This window comes from Bufo bufo, chromosome 4 (assembly GCF_905171765.1).
Source record: "Bufo bufo chromosome 4, aBufBuf1.1, whole genome shotgun sequence".
Lineage (NCBI taxonomy): Eukaryota > Metazoa > Chordata > Amphibia > Anura > Bufonidae > Bufo > Bufo bufo.
In genome coordinates, this window is record NC_053392.1 from 502995741 (window position 1) to 503011681 (window position 15941).

The window sequence follows — 15941 nt, forward strand, 5'->3', positions numbered from 1 at the left end:
CATTCTGTCTCAAGAATGCTATTATTTTCCGTTATAACCATGTTATAACGGAAAATAATAAAGTGAAGTTCGGGTCCCCATTAACTTTAATAGGGTCCGGGTTCGGGGTCAAGTTCGGGTCCCGAACCCAAACTTTGACCTGAAGTTTGGCCATCCCTAATTAACGTATACTTTTTAATTTTTTTTATTTACAATGGAACTCTATGGTGAACGGATGCCACTGTATGGCAACTGTCTGAGGCTTCCATTAACATATATATGTCTTTTTGTACACATTAAATGGATGGGAAAAATGTGATGTCAACCCAGTTTTAGAAGTTCATATCTTACCAGGGTTGTCCATGTAGATCTTCCTCCGTGAGCTCCCACAAGGGACAAGATTAGAAGAATGGTCGTACATACAAATAAAGTCACAGAAACAAACATGACCCATCCTTGAAGTAGTGAACCAGAAGACAATGTAGATGAAGCTACCAAAATCCACACTAGACCACCAAATACCTGCAACGAAATGAAAGGAACATTTAAAGAAACTGTAAAGAAATATGAATGGGGTGAAAACAATTGTTTATTCTGCTAATTATCCTAAAAAAAATATGAGCTGCTACTCACTACCGAGTGCTTCCGTGGGGTTCCAATCCATGCTTCTGTTCCGCAATAAAATAGAACGTGTTCTATTTTTTTGCGGAACGGACGGATCACGGACCCATTGAAGTTGAATGGGTCTGGATCCGTCCCGGCCGCCGCACGGACGTTGCCTGTGCATTGGGGGCCGCAAATTGCAGACGGAACCACAACGGCCGTGTGAATAAGCCCTAACTGATGCAACAGGATCCGTTTTTTTACAGGATCCTGTTTTTTTTTTTTTTCTCTCTCTCTCTCTCCTTCTGATGGATCAGCAGAACGGAAAGCTAAATGGTGATATGAATGCACCCTTAAACTGTTCAGCTCCTTCTGCTCTGCAAATCACACTCTATGTTCGCATGCAATATTCCGGTTATTGCATAGAAAACGTTCAAATATGATCCTGCTAGACATGTTGTCAGGTAATAAAGAAACTATTATGGAAGTGCCTTGTGAAATATTATCAAGAAATGCAAATACTCCTAGTTAAACTTCTACCTTTAACCTGAAACTCAATTTTAATGGGATACTTGTTACTTTTTAACCCTACAGGATCTGCTGCCATGAAATTAGGATTTCAAGTCAGGTCACGTCCTATTCTTTAGTTCTAGTTGCTTTTGATGTCTTAAGTGCAGCCTGTAGAACAGTATTTTATTATATAATTATTATATATTTTGCAGTATTTGCACATATTTTCTTATTCTTGTCTGTTTTTCATACAGTTGTATAAACCTTTCTGGCATTTCATGTTTTTTTAATTATTAACTCAACCTAGAATAAAGAGCGAGGATTACATTTCCCCAGTTTTACATAAGAATGTGCCTCAATATGCAAAATATAGATTCCATAATGCATCCATAGTTATGAATCTTTACCATACCTATGTCATCAGTATTGTACCCCAATAAGACAGCCCCTTTGAAATGGGTATATAAAGCAGACTACATGCTGGTGGTATTATACTGGTGAAATACAGATGACATATGAATGCATTAATGTGTGTTTTGTACTCATCAAACAGTTACAAATGGCATGTTTAAAATACATGAATACTGTATTCAACGTTACCAAAACCCCAAATATCATATACATTTGGATGAAACTGGCCATAGGCTGAATGCAGGCAGTTATAAACAGAACTGCATATACTTCAGAGGGGCAATGCAATTTCTTCATCTGAACAAATTTTACACTAGCGAGAAAGCGTCCCCACAGCTCTGGACATGCTTGATTATAGCGTTGCACAACCCATGCAGCCCCCATAATCTTACGCCTGTGCCATTACTGTGAGTGATCTGTGTACGAATCTACATGAATTTTTTTTTTTTATTACTGTAAGTAATTTTTTATTAACATATTTTACAAACACAAAACCCCAACACCCCCATACCCTCCCCCCTCATAACATCTTGATGATGCTCTCCATCCTCCACATTCCCCACCACCCGACCCCACCATCATGTCTTTGTGATAAATACATGCTCCTTTCCTACAGTACTCTCAACAATACTGCGTTGAATCTTTGATCCTGTGGGTAAAATTGCATTTTGCCATCAGACACAACTTCCCCTTATTAAATAGTGGAGACACATTCCCTAAATCCTGCAAGAGACCGCCAATCACAGATCCAGCTACACACATCAGGCATGAGTACCCCTCTCACTAGTCCCAGACAGTATCTCTGGAGTTCCCTGGATGCCAGCCCTGGGGCGTCAATCCAAGGAGTCCATAGTTTCTCAAATTTGGTCATAGCACTCCTCGTTCCAAATTGATTAGTCAGTTAATCTTGGATATATATTCGGTTCTACTAGGACTACACTCATCTAGCCAATGCTGGGCAATCAGCTTGCGAGCCATATATAACATTCTGACCACCGCTACCTTTCTGGGTTCAGTGATTGGCAGATCCTCCACATATCCCAATATACAAACAAATCGGGTCACATTCCATGTAACTTCGTATAGAGAGTTAGGCCCCTTGCAGACGAGCGTGTCCGGATTAGGTCCGGATGCGTCCCGGTGCATTGCGGCAAACCCGCGCGAGTAGGTACGCAATTGCAGTCAGTTTTGACTGCGATTGCGTTCCGTTGTTCAGTTTTTATCGCGTTGGTGCAATGCGTTTTTCACGCGCGGGATAAAAAACTGAATGTGGTACCCAGACCCGAACTTCTTCACAGAAGTTCAGGTTTGGGTTCAAGGTTGTGTAGATTGTATTATTTTTGTTATAAGGGAAAATAATAGCATTCTGAATACAGAATGCATAGTAAAATAGCGCTGGAGTTAAATTACTTTTTTATTTTTCTTTAACCCCTCCAGCCCTATTGTACTATGCATTCTGTATTCAGAATGCTATTATTTTCCCTTATAACCATGTTATAAGGGAAAATAATAATGATCGGGTCCCCATCCCGATCGTCACCTAGCAACCGTGCGTGAAAATCGCACCGCATCCGCACTTGCTTGCAGATGCTTGCGATTTTCACGCAACCCCATTCATTTCTATGGGGCCTGCGTTACGTGAAAAACGCACAAAGAGGAGCATGCTGCGATTTTCACGCAACGCACAAGTGATGCGTGAAAATCACCGCTCATGTGCACAGCCCCATAGAAATGAATGGGTCTGGATTCAGTGCGGGTGCAATGCGTTCACCTCACGCATTGCACCCGCGCGGAAATCTCGCCCGTGTGAAAGAGGCCTTAATGAGATGCAGCACAGCATGCCAAAGCATGACCACAGCATGTGTAACATACCCGCATCCATCTCCCCACATCGCGGACATTTGGAAATTTGGAATTCAAACGGAGTCCTATATTAAACAGAAACTGAGGGGTTCTGTAAATCCGATGAATCAGGTACAATTGTGACAATCTATGGGCTTCACTGAGTGAGAGCTGTGGAGTCCTCTCCAATATCTCCTGCCACTGGTTTTCCTCTAACTGCCCCACCTCTACTTCCCATTTTGTCCTACTAATCACTGGGTAGTCTTGCAGAAATCAGTCCAGTATAGCCTGATAGAGCAGGGAAATAACTCCAGACAAGGAATTCCTCCGGTCTACCAGGGCAATGATTTTGTTTTGCTATAACGTGCTCCACATACCGTTAGCATAGTCAGCCCAGAAGGCATGACACAGCTGTAAATACCTATAAATGTCCGAGGACAGTAAACCAGTTTCCGCCTGAAGTTGCTCATTAGTTTTGAGAACATTATGATCAAGGAGTTGGTGAACTCTGATAATGCTCTTATGACGCCAACCCCCATACCCTGTAGGGAGCCCAGATGCGGCAACCATGGAGTGTTCCATATTGAGGTATACTGCGTGATGCCCTTTATGCCTTCTAGGTCCCTCACTTTCCACCATGTCTTATGCAAGAGACGCAACGTAGGGAATGCCAGACCTGATATTTTCAACTTATCTGCCTCTAACGCTACGTATAAGTTTGGTACCGCCAAGAATCCTTTTAGTAACCTACTTTGGGTATCTCCCTCCTCCCCTTCCCAGTCCCTCATATGTTGAAGTTGGGCGGATTCGGAAGAACCAACCCCCCAAGCCTTATGAATTTTAGCGGAGTGTGCACAATCGCTGATTTATATTTGCAGGCAGATCATCCTCACATGTACCAATGCTCACATCAAAGGTGCATGTGCCAGATTGTCATGGCCTTGCGAGATGTGCGGCCATGTCAGTCTGCCACCAGGATAGGGAATCATCTGTACAGCCCCTCACAGACGGAGAATTCGTTCAAATGAAAGAACCGATTCGCTCATTCCTAGTCACCTCCTGACCATTCTGTCTATGGCCCATGGTGGCTGCTGTGAAGCATATTTTGAAATGCTGTTAAGAACAGCTCAGGCAAGATGGCCGCCTCCCTAATCATGTTCAGTTCAGGAAATAGAAAACAAACAGAAAATAAAATCTGATTTGGAAAAAGATATGTGTCACTATTTGGTTTGGAAGGGATGCAAATGAGATCTTAACAAGCTCTGCTTCTAATGCCACCAGATGTAAGGCAGCTATCTAATTGGTTTTAACTGGAGGAAAAATATAGGTTAGACATTCCATTCCCTAAGTAAGTAGGTAAGCTTACTGTATGGCCCTAGTTATGAATATGGGGATACCACATACATGTATATTATGTGTACTTTATGTTATGCTAATAAAGTTTTTTTTACTAAAACAAGAGGGCTTTAATTACTCTACTTTTATAAGGTATCCGCACATGTTTCTATGCCCTTACAACAGCTACCGGTAATATATACTGTATATGCTAAAGTTACTAAAGTACTAAACTAAAGTATGGTTTGGCAACTCCCTGTCCATATTGAGATCTCAGGAGATTGTGTCACCAGAGAGAGTGGGTTCTGTAATATATACTGTTATTGTGGAAGTGCTTATACATGGACGGTTATGAAGATAATGGTGATTAGATGTTGCACCAGGTATTTTTCATTATTGCACAATAACAGTTTGTTGTGGTTTATTGATCTACATAGTAGTTCTAAGACAAGGTTTACAATGGATGACAAGGTTGGTTCTCATTTCCCAACATTTTTGGCTTGGAAACTCACAGTATACCATTACATTTTAAAAAGTGTCATGGAAAAGATCCAAGAGGTATAAGATTTTTGGGATTGGAATTGGTAAAAAAAAGTGGTGAAAATCCCGTCAAAAATATAAATGACAAGGAAGTGGAGTGGATTTATAAGTTGGAGACACTTTACCTGGAGGTCTCAAAACTGAGTTTTGGAGGAAAACATAGAGCTTCCAAGAATGAGGGAATCCTTAGTGATGTATTTAGACTGCGGCGAATCAATGGACAGCGGCGAATCAATGGATGTGGTATATCTTGACTTCTCCAAAGCATTTGACACTGTACCACATAAAAGGTTAGTATATAAAATGAGAATGCTCGGACTGGGAGAAAACGTCTGGGTAAGTAACTGGCTCAATGATAGAAAACAGAGGGTGGTTATTAACGGTACACACTCAGATTGGGTCACTGTCACTAGTGGAGTACCTCAGGGGTCAGTATTGGGCCCTATTCTCTTCAATATATTTATTAATGATCTCGTAGAAGGCTTGCATAGTAAAGTTATGCACATGGGAAGGAATAATGCAAGTCACCCGTACATACTAAATGGTAAAACACTTGGTAACACTGACATGGAAAAGGATCTAGGAATTTTAATAAACAGCAAACTAAGCTGCAAAAACCAGTGTCAGGCAGCTGCTGCCAAGGCCAATAAGATAATGGGTTGCATCAAAAGGGGCATAGATACCCGTGATGAGAACATATTCCTACTACTTTACAAATTACTAGTCAGACCACACATGGAGTACTGTGTACAGTTCTGGGCTCCAGTGAACAAGGCAGACATAGCAGAGCTGGAGAAGGTCCAGAGGAGGGCAACTAAAGTAATAACTGGAATGGGGCAACTACAGTACCCTGAAAGATTATCAAAATTAGGGTTATTCACTTTAGAAAAAAGACGACTGAGGGGAGATCTAATTAATATGTATAAATATATCCCGGGGCAGTACAGAGATCTATCCCGTCATCTATTTATCCCCAGGACTGTGACTGTGATGAGGGGACATCCTCTGCGTCTGGAGGAAAGAAGGTTTGTACACAAACATAGAAGAGGATTCTTTACGGTAAGAGCGGTGAGACTATGGAACTCTCTGCCTGAGGAGGTGGTGATGGTGAGTACAATAAAGGAATTCAAGAGGGGCCTGGATGTGTTTCTGGAGTGTAATAATATTACAGGCTATAGCTACTAGAGAGGGGTCGTTGATCCAGGGAGTTATTCTGATTGCCTGGTTGGAGTCGGGAAGGAATTTTTTATTCCCCTAAAGTAGGGAAAATTGGCTTCTACCTCACAGGTTTTTTTTTTGCCTTCCTCTGGATCAACTTGCAGTATAACAGGCCGAACTGGATGGACAAATGTCTTTTTTCGGCCTTATGTACTACAGACATGGTGATGATAGAAGAAAAGGAATAATGTGGAAATTCATTTTGTATGCCATAAAGGGGAGGAGAAAGAATGCTAGTGGTAAGACACACTGGGGCAGATTTACTTTTGAAAATCCAGATCTAATTTCTAACCTTTTTATGGCTTGTCCAACAAGGGGGCGTTGCCTTGTGGAAAGGTGCAGTGGTTTTGTGGGAAAGTGGGAGTGAATTAAATGTGCTCTTTGGGGCTCATTTATTAAGACCAGCATATGCAGGTCCTAAGTGTGTCTGTACAGCTGGAGGAAGCTCCAAAGTTATGTGGAGGTGCAGGGCTACATAACTTTGGAAACTTCCTTAAATCTACACTAGCTCCCTTGCTGGCGTAGATTTAAGCCATTTTCTATGCCAAAAACAGGTGGCCTTCCGGGCCGCCCTTTTCCTTGCCCAAGCCACACTTGCTTTTCTCGATCTGTTGTAAAAGTGGCATTTTTTTCTGCAAAATGGCGTACAACAAAATCTGCGACTGATATACATCACAAAAGTGGTGTATATCAGTTCATAAATGAGCCCCTTTGTGCAATTTTTTAATATTTTTGGAGCAAACTTAAGCCAACTTATAGATGATGTAAACTTAGACTAGACAGCCTAAAGATGCCCCAGATTTATCAGCCAGCATCAGCCGCTGTGATAAAATGTTTACACTGCCTACTGTTAGTGTACAATCACATGAAGGTGAAAAACGGCCATGTGATAGCGTTTTTTTTAGCTGCCATAACACAACTGTTTTCAGAACCAATTAAAGTCAATAGGGCTATTCACATGAACATTTTTTTAATGGCTAGTAAATAGCGTCTGTCAGAAATTAGGACATGTCCTATTTGAAATCAGTGGGATCATTTTTAACATCCATTTAGACAGGGTTGTTAAAACCGGATACACTAGCGAAAAATGGTCTTTTAGGGGTTAATATAAAAAAATTACCCCTTCATCCACTTGCACACACGCTCCTCACTTGATGCAGTGAAGTACCTGCTCTCCCAGAATGATAATGTCGCAACGAGCTCCCAGCATAACGTGGGGGGGGGGGGGCACTAATGGGGGCATTATTAGTACTGCGAGGCATTCATTATACTGGGGGCCACTAATGGGGGCATTATAAATCATAAGGGGCACTAATGGGAGCATTCTTTATACTGGAGGGCACTATGGTGGCCTTTATTCATACTAGGGATCACTGTGGGAGCCATCTAATATCCAGGGGGCACTATGGGGGGAATTATTTGCACTGTGAGGGCACTGCAGGGGTTGGGATGTTTTTAATGGATGCAAAATGGCCGATAAAAACGAACAGATGGCCAGAAAATGGATGTCCATGTGGATGCAAAATGGCCATGAAAAACTGACAGCGTTTGTGAATGTGGCCATAGACAGAGAGAGTAATCAGTTCCCTGCTATGGCTTTATTTAGTGGTAAAAATGCCACCGTTCTGAAACTGGGCCAAAATTTGGCACACACACAGAATTGCGGAGTAAATTGTGCGCAAGATTTAAGTTATGCCAAATTTATAAAGGTCTTTGTGCCTGAACAGTCAATGTGTCTAATTTTAAGACTGGGATTCGTGTCCTTAGACAGTGCAAAGTTCAACACTATTAGTAAATCTGTCAAAAATGCCAGAAAAAAACATTGCAGCAAAACCCACTATTAACACTGGCATCATGACTTCCATGATGCATTAATGAGTCCATGACAGCTATCACAACAAATCCTGATGGATCCTTTTGACTGCAATATTCGTGCTTTTAAAAATACCAGTAGCATGGCCTGGAATAGAATAAGCATGTGGGAACATATCGACGAAATGGGGCTCATTTATACAGACTGGTCTTTAATTCCCTTAGTGCTACCGGAGGATGTGCCTAGTTTTTATGATGAGGTGCACGCGGTATCATAAATTAGGCTCATCCTCCAGCAGTTCTTGTGCCTGGAATGAGAAACGACTCCACGGCATGAGTGGAGTCGTTTTTCGCCAACATTTACGTCTGTTTCCAGGAGTAACATTGGCCCCAGCCAGGCCCCCGCCATCTCAAGTAACGAGGATGACTTAAAAACACCTGTGCAAAAAAATATTTGAAAAAGGGTCTTGTGGCTTTTTTTTTTACTCCAAAAACTGGCATAGAGATGTTAGTCAATGACCCCAAATATGTTTGTTTTCAGAGAAACCACTTACATTTTCTCTTTTTTTCATGTATTTGCCATGTATTTAACTAACCGCTGCACCGCAATCTGCGTTTGAAATACGCCTAATATAGGCGTATTTCAGCATCATAAATTACCCCCGTTGTGCCTAAACTTAGAAGCAAATGGCGTTTCCAAACCGCTGTCACCACTTTTCAATCAGCCCCAGCACATTCTCCATCATTTATCATAAATGATGATTGAAATCTTCACCAGCTATTAGCTAGAGTAGACGTCAATCTCGGCGCAGGGACTCTCAGAGGATGCGCTTAATTTATGACGAGGCCTGCCCCTCGCCAAACCTCGTCTTGATAAATGAACGCCCTAAGCACAGAAAAATCATTGGGAGGAAGTTATCAATCCTTGTACTCCAAAATTCTGGCTTCAAAAGGTTGCAAAATAAGGGCTTTGCAACTTTTTTGGTCTTACAAGCGCATTTTTACACCACTCAAACCAGTTTTAAAAGTGGGTGGGGAGTGTGGGTGAGGGTAGCTTCATTCCAGGTTTATCAGTGTGTTCACACGGGCAAGTATTCCGCGCGGGTGCAATGCGGTAGGTGAACGTATTGCACCCGCACTGAATCCTGACCCATTCATTTCAATGGGGCTGTTCAGATGAGCGGTGATTTTCACGCATCACTTGTGCGTTGCGTGAAAATCGCAGCATGCTCTATATTCTGTGTTTTTCACGCAACGCAGGCCCCATAGAAGTGAATGGGGTTGCGTGAAAATCGCAAGCATCCGCAAGCAAGTGCGGATGCGGTGCGATTTTCACGCATGGTTGCTAGGTGACAGTCTATTCACTATATTATTTTCCCTTATAACATGGTTATAAGGTAAAATAATAGCATTCTGAATACAGAATGCTTAGTAGGTGATCAATTGAGGGTTAAAAAAAATTTAAAAAATTAACTCACCTTCTCCTCTTGTTCGCGTAGGTCCCGGTCTCTTCTTTGCTTCTTTAAAGATGAACTATGGGCTAAAGGACCTTTGGTGACGTCAGATCACATGCTCCAATCACATGGTCGATCACCGCGGTGATGGACCATGTGATTGGAGCATGTGATCTGACGTCACCAAAGGTCCTTTAGCCCATAGTTCATCTTTAAAGAAGTAAAGAACCTAGGACCTACGCGAACAAGAGGAGAAGGTGAGTTAATTTTTATTTATTTTTTTAACCCTCAATTGATCACCTACTAAGCATTCTGTTTTCAGAATGCTATTATTTTCCCTTATAACCATGTTATAAGGGAAAATAATAACATCTACAGAACACCGAACCCAAACCTGAACTTCTGTGAAGAAGTTTGGGTCTGGGTACCACAGTCGGTTTTTTATCACGCGCGTGCAAAACACATTGCACCCGTGCGATAAAAACTGAACATCGGAACGCAATCGCAGTCAAAACTGACTGCAATTGCATTCCTACTCGCGCGGGTTTGCCGCAACACACCGGGACGCATCCGGACCTAATCTGGACACGCTCGTGTGAACCCAGCCTTAGGCTACTTTCACACTCGCGTTAATATTTTCCAGTATTGAGATCCGTCATAGAGTCTCAATACCGGAAAAAAAACGCTGCCGGATCCAGCAAATTCGCTTGTGTGAAAGTAGCCTTACTCCAGTAGGGTGTGGTAATAAAAAAGAGGTAGCATTTCTAGACAAAAGTGTTTATAGGTCCGCCAACTTTAACAAACAACCTGCAACTCTTGATACATTTGGTATAATGCCCTAATGGAGAATTCCACGGTTTCCACCCACTGTAGAAAGTTCATAGGGTAAAAAACAATGCATGGCTATGAGAAGAAAATGACAACTATTCTCATACATGCCCACCTGACAGTATGCAGGCTAACCTTTAGTCAAGAAATAGCATGTAAAGTATTTTGAAAACTCATGTCACACCTCGATGAACACAGATGTGAAAAATGGAACCACCCAACCAAGTAAAGAAAGGAGTGGGCAGACAATGAATGTAATTGGAAAACTAAAAAAAAGAGAAGTTAAGGGTGGTGGTGTAATAATGACTACTGCCAAAAGGAATCAGGGGCGGGTAAGAGTAATGTAATCCGTGACTTCTTTTGTGTTTGTGACTTCATTAATCCCCCCTGAGTCAGTGATTCTGGCACAGCAGCAGGACACGGGCATGAGTTAGAAGAGAACTTGTGTTTCATCACCTGCCCAGGTAAGGCTACTTTCACACTTGCGGTAGCCTTTTCCGGCAGGCTGTTCCGGCGGCTACCGCAAGTGTGAAAGGAGCCTTATTGGAAAAAATCCGTTTTGATTTTGCACATCAGGATGCATCCGTTCCGTTTGGATGCAGTTGTGTAAAATCAAAACGGAAAAATACGGATCCGTCACTAAATACATTGAAAGCCAATGGGTGATGATCCATTTTTTTTGGCTCCTAAAATAACGGATCCATCACCATTGACTTACATTGTTTTCAGTGCCGGATCCGTTTTTTAAGTTTTTATGACCAGACACAAAACCGCAGCTTGCAGCCGTTTTGTGTCCAGTCCCAAAACGGAATGATGCCCGAAACGGAAGACATCCTGATGCATCCTAAACTGATCTCTTTCCATTCAGAATGCATGAGGACCAGAGGAAAATGTTTTATTTTTCCAGTTTTGAGATCCTCTGCCGGTTCTCAATACCGGAAAACAACAACGCAAGTGTGAAAATAGTCTAAGTCAATGTGGTCTAGTTTCAGACTGGGGTGCCTAGGACCCACCAGTAAAATTCATTCTGGGGGCAAAATGTACAGCTACATGCAAATATTACCTGTTCACACAGCAGCAAGATTCTCAAAATGATTCATTATGGAGCCCCTGCAGCGACTTCCAGAGGTCCCTGATAAAAGATGACATTGGTTGGCCTGCCTCTGTGCCTAAAAGTCTTCTTCACCACCCAATGTATCTACAATAATAAACTGGGTAGTCCTAAATAATTGACCCAGTTTTTAATATGAACGCATAGTCCTCTTTCACACGGGCGTCATGTTTTTGGCCCGGATAAGATGCGGGTGCGTTGCGGGAAAATGCACGAGTGCAAAACATTGTAATGCGTTTTGCATGCGCGTGAGAAAAATCTGCATGTTTGGTTCCCAGACCCGAACCCGGACTTCTTCACAGAAGTTCGGGTTTGGGTTAGGTGTTGTGTAGATTTTATTATTTTCCCTTATAACATGGTTATAAGGGAAAATAATAGCATTCTTAATACAGAATGCATAGTACAATAGGGGTTAAAAAAAATAAAAAAATAATTTAACTCACCTTAATCCACTTGTTTGCGCAGCCCGGCTTCTCTTCTGTCTTCATCTTTGCTGTGCACAGGAAAAGGACCTTTGATGATGTCACTGCGCTCATCACATGGTCCATCACATGATCTTTTTTATCATGGTGATGGATCATGTGACAGACCATTTGATGACGTCACTACGCTCATCACAGGCCCTTTTCCTGCACAGCAAATATGAAGACAGAAGAGAAGCCGGGCTGGATTAAGGTGAGTTAAATTATGATTCTTTTTTTTTAACCCCTCCAGCGCTATTTTACTATGCATTCTGTATTAAGAATGCTATTATTTTCCCTTATAACCATGTTATAAGGGAAAATAATAATGATCGGGTCTCCATCCTGATCGTCTCCTAGCAACCGTGCGTGAAAATCGCACTGCATCCGCACTTGCTTGCGGATGCTCGCGATTTTCACGCAGCCCCATTCACTTCTATGGGGCCTGCGTTGCGTGCAAAACGCACAAAGAGATTTTCACGCAACGCACAAGTAATGCGTGAAAATCACCGCTCATGTGCACAGCCCCATAGAAATGAATGGGTCCGGATTCAGTGCGGGTGCAATGCGTTCACCTCACGCATTGCACCCGTGCGGAAATCTCGCCCGTGTGAAAGGCCATAGCCTGGATGAGCTGCTTATTTGTATGTAGTGCATTGAATCTACTGTGCCATGTGCAACTTGTGCAAAAGGTGGGGGACTGGGGGCCCACCCTTGTTCAGGGGCCCCCTTGGGATTCACCGGTTTCCCTGTGGGCCAGTTTGAGCCTGGTGTGATCAGTGTTATCCATCATGACTCTTCTACAAAACCAAAGTCATGATCCTGCTGAGGGCAAAGCTTTTGAATATTTGTAAAGTCAAGGATGGAGGGGCGGGGGCGGGGGATATTTGCCCTGTTAATAAAATTTCTAAGTACACACTCCAGCTCTTAACCCATCGCGTTATCTTGAGACAAAAGCCATTGAAAAGCAATTGAAGGTGTTTGCTTAACGCATTTAATTTAGATAACACGTCTCATAATTAAATCATGTTTTCTCTACTACATCTGTACCTTCTCCGGTCCTACTGCACTGCTAAAACGGCATTTATCAAGGTATAAGTTTGGCCCAGCTAGCAGGCTCGGACTGGCCCACAGGGGTACAGGTGAATCCCCCGATGGGCCCCTCTCTCCCACCCCCTACACAAGTGGCACATAACACAGTAGTCTTACATATATTCAATGTACAGACCCTCAACCAGCCTATGTTCATTAAAAAAAAACTGATAGATTATTAAAGAATCTCCCCAGTTTATTATTCTAGACACGATCAGAGCTGAGATGACTTCTAGGTATAGAGGAAAGCTGCCAGTATCCTTTTTACCCCAGGACCTACCTTCTCAAAGTTGCTGCAGGGACCCCCATATTTAGTCATCTGGTAGCATCTTGCTGCTGTGTGAGCAGGTATTATTTGAATGTATCCGTGTGGTGGGCCCCCAAAATAAATTTTACTGGTGGGCCCTAGGCACCCCAGTCCGACACTGCCAGCTAGTACAGAAATACATAGACTGATGGTTACGCCAATATGTTTCAGCAGGTTGTGCAGATTCCAGTGGTTTGATGGTTTGTCCCAACTTTTAAAAATGGCAAAGATGGACAATATATGCGGGCATGGATCACGGCCCTTGTTTTCATACTAGGCCACGCCTCTAACTGACCCCCATCACAACTGCAGCAGCTGGGGATCGGGGAGTATAAGTTCCTTTATTTTTTTACAGCATGTGGAGCCCCTGGCACAATTTTTTTCTCTTGCGCTTCAATATCCATTTAAATACTAGCACGCAATTCATGGGATTATAGATATTTTAAAGGGAACCTGTCACCTCGACTACGCTACCCTCACTGAGCGTTTCTAAATGTTCATTGTGTTACCCTAAACATATAAATTCCACTTTTAATTTCATTTGCAGACGAATTCAATAAGTATTATGCATTTTTGTAATTCCCGCCTTTTATGCAAATGAACATAAAAGAGTCATATCTTGCTTGTGTGACCAGAGAAGAGTCATATTTTCAAGCTCTGACTCATCTCAGGTTCATTTGCATATTGATCAAATCGGTTTTTTTAAACAATAAAAGCACACAGAGCTATGGGGACTGGGTATCGCGGATGTGCTAGAGACCATCTAGCAACCCATGTCCTCAGCTCTATACACAAAATCCCGGTGACAGGTTCCCTTTAAGGTCCAAATTACACCAAATAATGACGTTATGGCCTAATATACAGGTAGAAACCATACAGATAGTATAGTAAGGAGAAATGTAGTAAATTTATTAATGCACATTTATGCACTAATTCCTTAGGTCAAAAAGAGGGATATTTAAGGATCAAAGAGGGACATGGGTCCAAATAAGGGACTGTCCCTCCAAAAGAGGGACACTTGGGAGGTATGCCATTAGTAGCTCATATCCCATCATATCTGTTGGGAGTGGGGGGGACGGGACTCAATTACAGCACTGTACATTAAGCAGTTCAATGCTCTTTATCTAGGGCTAGCAAGAGAACAATAGAGCTGTCGTACTGTTATCCCAATTCTATATCTACTGTTATAATGAGGATTACTTTGTAGATAACCTCTTCTCATCACACCAACAGCAAATTAACAATAGATTATCTACATCAAGGGTCTGCAACCTCCTGAACAACTCCCAGAATCCTCCTTTCACTTCTGCGGGAGTTAAAAGAACTGCTGGATTCGTTTGCATGCTGGGAGTTGTAGTTTCACAGCAGCTAGAGTGCCGAAGGTTGCTGATCCCAGATCTGATCTACATATGCAGGAGGCTATATTATTTTTGTTGATTGCTACTACTGTTATGGACTATTGATACAAAATGGATACTTGCTTTTTGAGAACTATACTTTAGTTAAAATGGCGGCCAGGTACCCAGCCAATGCATATAACAAGAATCTTGCTCTTTGCTTTATCATGTGTCACAAGACGGTTTCCGTTCAGCTCAAGCAAGCAGCTTCAAAGAAAGAAGAAGTAACGGCTTCACCCACCAGCAAGGGGGGAGGGGGGGACTTCCTCTTGTCATTGATGTGACAGAAAATACAGAGTTTATAGCCAATAGAAAAGATACACGCCACCTTACACCCCCCACTCCTTTCCGTCCTATATACTGTCTACTGTTCCGCAAATAAACCAGAGACCCTGTTATAACCCAGCTGTGTGTTGTCTCAGTATTGATCTCTCAGTATACGTATACTTTAACATTAATTAATTTGGAGCAGTACATCACCCGAACTGGCAGCTTCGCCAGAACCAGAACACTACCAAAGGACAATAATTTGTATAACATTTTAGACAGTACTGCCGAAATGGAAGAGAAAAAAAAAGTCAACAATTCTAAAAAAAAAAAAAAGTTTTCTATGAATATTGAGTTTTTGAAAGAGATACAGATTTCTCATGGAAAGTCCCTCTAATTCGCAGATGACATTGCAGATTGGGAAATATTATCCAGATGTGGCAAGGTAGAATCTTGAAAACCAATCTGAGCTACAGTTCAGATTACAAGGCACGAAGACCATAGATAGGAGAAGAAATATTTGACATAAGGGTGGAGATAGCCTATTAGTAATGACACAACCAGCCGAAAGGCAAGGGTGTCAACATGGGAAAAGGCAAGAAAACATGAAATGAAAGTGCAAGCCTGGATCGTGTACTGGAAAGCCTGTCCTCATGTACTCCTATACAGAACAGTATCTCACCATACCTGACTTACTATTTAAAGAGGACCTGCTATCACCTTTCCTCACATGTTTTAGTAAATAATTGTATTCCACATAAAATGACAATTCTG

The 15941-nt window shown here is 42.1% G+C and overlaps 1 protein-coding gene across 1 annotated transcript in view; it reads right to left on the reverse strand.

Annotated features, from left to right (window-relative positions):
* MAL (mal, T cell differentiation protein) overlaps nt 1–15941 on the reverse strand; it is a 97349-nt gene that overhangs the window by 64656 nt on the left and 16752 nt on the right. The window contains exon 2 of the mRNA XM_040429631.1: nt 331–501. Within this exon, the coding sequence (XP_040285565.1) occupies nt 331–501 (171 nt within the window). The remainder of the gene's footprint in view (nt 1–330; nt 502–15941) is intronic.